Source organism: Rhinopithecus bieti, unplaced genomic scaffold, assembly GCF_001698545.2.
Source record: "Rhinopithecus bieti isolate Rb0 unplaced genomic scaffold, ASM169854v2 scaffold_29928, whole genome shotgun sequence".
NCBI lineage: Eukaryota > Metazoa > Chordata > Mammalia > Primates > Cercopithecidae > Rhinopithecus > Rhinopithecus bieti.
In genome coordinates this window covers 4,290,284-4,296,047 of record NW_016814053.1, presented here as the reverse complement: position 1 = coordinate 4,296,047, position 5,764 = coordinate 4,290,284, and the positions used below count along the sequence as shown (strand labels likewise).

Genomic DNA, 5,764 nt, shown 5'->3' with positions numbered 1-5,764 from the left:
AAAAAAAAAAAAAAAAAAAAAAATCCAACTTCGATAATTTGTTTTATGGATTTTCTCATAAATCATAGAAATTTAAGATATGTTTTAAAAGATAGAATAAATGCCATCTAAAACATATTTTTTCTTTTTCAGGATGAGGTTCCTGATGGAATTAAATCTGCGAGCTACAAGGTATGTATGTATACCTGTTGATGTGTCCAGTATCTTAATGAAAAACTTGAAAAACCTGCCTTGTACATACTATCCCATTTATCTGCTTCCAACGGTGAAACCCCTTGAGAAGTATTTATACTGAATGGCTCTCATTCTTTTTGTTTGTTTTTGTTAACCTTTTATTTTATTTATTTATTTATTTTGAGATGGAGTCTCGCTCTGTTACCCAGGCTGGAGTGCAGTGGCGTGATCTCAGCTCACTGCAGGCTCTACCTGCCAGGTTCACGCCATTCTCCTGCCTCAGCCTCCCGAGTAGCTGGGACTACAGGCGCCCAGCACCGCACCTGGCTAAGTTTTTATATTTTTAATAGAGGTGGGGTTTCACCGTGTTAGCCATGATGGTCTTGATCTCCTGACCTTGTGATTCACCCGCCTCGGCCTCCCAAAGTGCTGGGATTACAAGTGTGAGCCACCGCACCTGGCCAACATTTTATTTTTTGTGTATTTTATTTTATTTATTTTTTTGAGATGGAGTCTCACTCTGTCGCCCGGACTGGAATGCAATGGCGTGATCTCGGCTCACTGCAACCGCCGCCTCCTGGGTTCAAGCGATTCCCGTCTCACCCTCTAGAGTAGCTGGGATTACAGACACCCACCACCATGCCTGGCTAATTTTTGTATTTTTAGTAGAGATGGAGTTTCAACATGTTGGCCAGGCTGGTCTTGGACTCCTGACCTCAGGTAATCTGCCCACTTTGGCCTCCCAAAGTGCTGGGATTACAGGTGCGAGCCACCGCTTCCAGCCTGTTCCAACATTTAAATGGAAAGTATCAAAGATAAAATAGAGGAAAAAAATGTATCTGAAAGTCCATACTTTATTCAGATTTTGTTTTGTTTTGTTTTGAGACAGAGTTTCGCTCTTGTTGCCCACAGTCTGCAGTGCAGTGGCGCGATCTCGGCTCACCACAACCTCCGCCTCCTGGGTTCAGTGATTCCCCTGCCTCAGCCTCCCGAGTAGCTGGGATTACAGGCATGCGCCACCATGCCTGACTAATTTTGTGTTTTTAGTAGAGATGGGGTTTCTCCATGTTGGCCAAGTTGGTCTCAAACTCCTGACCTCAGGTGATCCGCCCACCTTGGCCTCCCAGAATGCTGGGATTACAGGTGTGAGCCACCATGCCTGGCCTAGATTCCACAATTGTAATAAACTCACTTTACCACATATCTGTTCATCTGTCCATCCTTGTAGCCATCCATTAGAACATCTTATTTTTTGGATGCATTTCAAAGTAAATTGCAGGCATCAGTATACCTCCTCCTAAATATGTCATTAACTAGATGGATCGACATAAGTAGAAGTATATCATTAACTAGAGTCCAATATTTGTTTATGTGTACTTTTGATAAAAGTTTTTTTTTTTTTTTTTTTTTTTTTGAGACAGAGTCTCACTCTGTCACCCAGGCTGGAGTGCAGTGGCCTGATCTTGGCTCACTGCAAGCTCCGCCTCCCAGGTTCATGCCATTCTCCTGTCTCAGCCTCCCAAGTAGCTGGGACTACAGGTGCCTGCCACCACGCCTGGCTAATTTTTTGTATTTTTAGTAGAGACGGGGTTTCACTGTTAGCCAGGATGGTCTTGATCTCCTGACCTCGTGATCCGCCCACCTCGGCCTCCCAAAGTGCTGGGATTACAGGCGTGAGCCACTGCGCCCGGCCTGATAAAAGTATTACCATACAATGAAATGCGCAAATCTTAAGTGTGCATTTGCTGAATGTTGACAAATGCATATACCTGTGTAACCTAGGGTTCTATTAAGATATAGAATGTTAGCATTATTCTACAAAGTTTCCTCATACTTATTCCATTCAAACCACACTCCTTCTTCAGAGGTAGCCATTGTTTTGAACATTTTCCATCGTAGATTCTAAACTAATTTTACCCATTTTTAATTCCATGTTTTCTTATACACACACAGAGTCAAAGAATGAAGTCATAGCTTTTGACCTGGTTCCAGTGGCAGAAGAACTTTGCACATAGTTGAATGGTGTCATTATCAACGGTTTCATTTCATTTAACAAATTGCTTGAGGCTGGGCACATGGTGACTTATGCCTGTAATCCCAGTGCTTTTTGGAGGCCACCATGTGAGGACTGCATGAGGCCTGGAGTTCGAGACCAGTCTGGGTAACATAGCGAGACCCCATCTCTACAAATAAAAACTAAAAAAAAATTAACCAAGTGTGATGATGCCTGCCCACAATCCTAGCTACTCAGGAGGCTGAGACCAGGAGGAAGCTGAGCCTAAATGTCCAGGTTACAGTGACCTATGATTATGTCACTGTATACCAGCTTGGGAGACAGAGAAAAAAAAATTGTTCGATTTATTTCATTTAATCAGTGGACTGAAAGTAAAACTTTTGGAAGTTCATTCTGTTGAAGGAAAACATTATCACTATTATGAATGCTAGTATAAATTCAGTTACAGCTCAAAATTGAAGATAAAATATTTTGTGGTAGTACACATATAAATTTTGATAAAAGCAATGTTCTGGGTGAAAACCAATGTCCTTAATAAATCAAGAAATCTATGAAACAGAAATGCATTTATAATAAAAATATACAAATAATTCATAATTGTGTCCACACAAGCCAGTTAAGATAGGAGCAGTGATAAGCTGAGTGTGTGGCACGTAGCTGTGGTCCTAGCTGCTCAGGAGGCTGAGGTGGGAGGGTTGCTTGAGTCCTGGAGGTAGAGGTTGCAATGAGCCGAGATTGTGCCACTGCACTTAAGCCTGGGTAACAGAACCAGATCCTGTCTCAGAAAAAAAAAAAAAGAAAAAAAAAAGGAGTAATTGTCAAAGTTAGTATATGATTTGTATACATACGAAGTTATGATTGTGAAATTTTTGAGATTAAGCTGATGCTGAAAAAATTTACTTTGGTATGGTTTTAGTATGATAGTACTTACTTTGCTGTCTTTTATCAATCAGATTTTATAAATGTTTTGAGGCTTCAAGGAACTACTTTGTAAAACAACTCAAGAGCTTCTCAGTAGTGTTGATCAGTTTTTAATAAATGCACCCCTCTAAGTTTTTATTGCAATTTGTTCTGAATCAGTGAAAAATTAGTATCAATGAATGGAATGCATAAAGAAGAAACAAAGTTTAGCTGTTAAGGTTTAACAAATTGCAATTATGACAAAGTGGCTGGATGTGGTGGCTCATGCCTGTAATCCCAGCACTTTTGGAGGCCGAGGCAGACAGACTGCTTGAGACCAGGAGTTCAAGACCAGCCTGGGCAACATGGTGAAACCCTGTATCTAGAAAAAATTTCGAAAATTAGCCATGCATGGTGGTGTGCACCTGTAGTCCTAGCTACTCAGGAAACTGAGAGGGGAAGATTGCTTGAACCTGGGAGGTTGAGGCTGGAGTGAGCTATGGTCATGCCATTGCACTCCAGTCTGAGCGACAGAGCAAGACCCTTTCTCAAAGAAAAAAAAAATTATTATGACAAAGCTTGTAAACAAAGGCCTTTAAATTTATTCCTACAAAAACTAGAGAGAAATCAAACACATTAAATGAGGAAAGTCCAAATGGTGTTTAATATGATTCAGAAATTGTGTTCTGAAATGTTATAAATGTGTTTGGGAGTATCTCCATTTGTGGCAAGAATATCCTCTTGATAGAACTCTGCTTTGAATTGGATATGTTTATATTCTGACCTGAGATGTAATGAAATTGAGGATTACAATTTCGTTGTATCTAAGTTTGACCAAACTTTTTTTATTTTGTTTTGTTTCGTTTTGTTTTTTGGTCAGAGACAGGGTCTATCTCTGTTGCCCAGGCTGGCATGCAGTGGTAAGATTATAGTTCACTGTAACCTGGAACTCCTGGGCTCAAGCAATCCTGCCACCTCGCCTCCTGAGTATCTGGTACTATAGGCACATGCCACCATGCCCAGCTAATTAAAAATTTGTTTTGTAGTGATGGGGTCTTGCCGTGTGTCCCAGGCTGGTCTTTAACTCCTGGCCTCAAGCAATCTTTCCACTTTGGCCTCCCAAAGTGCTGGGATTTCAGGCATGAGCCACCACACCTGTGCTTTAAATTTCTCAAAACATTTAAAATAATCAAAAAATAGAGACAACTTATTTGATGTTTTGTCTTAAAATATTTATTGAAGAAATGTACTTTAGGGGCAAAAGAATGGAACTTGTGAAAATATTTGGGTTAAAATACTTCCACATATTTACCTAAAGAGAGAATGTTTTCTCTTTTTTTTATTTTACTTTGAGAATGTTTTCTCAATTAAAAAATTATATCTCAGCCAGGCGCGGTGGCTCATGCCTGTAATCCCAGCACTTTGGGAGGCAGAGGCGGGTGGATTACGAGGTCAGGAGTTAGAGACCAGCCTGACCAGCATGGTGAAACCCCATCTCTACTAAAAATACAAAAAATTAGCTGGGCATGGTGGCAGGCGCCTGTAATCCCAGCTGCTTGGGAGGCTGAGGCAGGAATCACTTGAACCCGGGAGGAGGAGGTTGCAGTGAGCTGAGACTGTGCCACCGCACTCCAGCCCAGGCAATAGAGTGAGACTCTGTCTCAAAAAAAAAAAAAAGAAATTATATCTCGCTTTGGGAGGCTGTGGTAGGAGGACTGCTTGAGCCCAGGAGCTTGAGACCCCAGGCTAGGTAACATAGCACAACTCTGTCTCTAAGAAAAATGAAAAATTAGCCAGGTGTGGTGGCGTGTGCCTGTAGTCCTAGCTACTTGGGAGGCTGAGGCAGGAGGACTGCTTGAGCCCAGGAGTTGGAGGTTGCAGTGAATCATAATTGTGCCCCTGCACTCCAGCTTGAAAGACAGAATGAGACCCTGTTTCAAAAAACCAAAGCAAAAAAATTATATCTGCCGAGAAGGAAAAAAGTTGTATCTGTAGAAGGCATCGATAATTTCAAATTGATCAACCATAAAATGTAACTTTACAAAATGTTTGTAAATTGATCAACTGTAAAATGTAACTTTGAAGAAGGTTATGGGCAGTTTTTTGTTTGTTTGTTTGTTTTTTGAGACAGTCTTGCTCTGTCTCCCTGGCTGGAGTGCAGTGTCGGCTCACTGCAACCTCTGCCTCCTGGGTTCTAAGCGATTCTCCTGCCTCTGCCTCCAGAGTAGCTGGGATTACAGATGCATGCCACCACGCCTAATTCTGTATTTTTAGTAGAGACAGGGTTTCACCATGTTGGCCAGCCTGGTCTCAAACTCCTGACCTCAGGTGATCCACCTGCCACGGCCTCCCACAGTGCCAGGATTACAGGCATGAGCCACCGTGCCTGGCCTGATTATGGGCAATTTTATGAAAAATTAAAAGTAATAAGAACATATTAGAAAAAAGTATGTTCTTCAGAAAAATGCTAATGACATACTATTAGATGTGACTAAGAAGCTGATTAAATTATTAAGCAGCAACTAAGAATGGTTATTTTGTTCAGTTTATTTTTAAATATTTGGGTAATTGCAATAGTAAGATTTAAAATTTTGTTTTAATATACTTAGGTATATGTTATTTTTTAAACAAATTTTTTTTATTTTGGTATGTATTTTAAACTTTTTTTTTTTTTTT

The 5,764-nt window shown here is 40.7% G+C and overlaps 1 protein-coding gene across 1 annotated transcript in view; it reads left to right on the top strand.

Moving 5' to 3' along the window:
* ERO1A (endoplasmic reticulum oxidoreductase 1 alpha) overlaps positions 1 to 5,764 on the top strand; it is a 63,547-nt gene that overhangs the window by 25,115 nt on the left and 32,668 nt on the right. Inside the window, exon 4 of the mRNA XM_017849539.1 lies at positions 133 to 171. Within this exon, the coding sequence (XP_017705028.1) occupies positions 133 to 171 (39 nt within the window). The remainder of the gene's footprint in view (positions 1 to 132; positions 172 to 5,764) is intronic.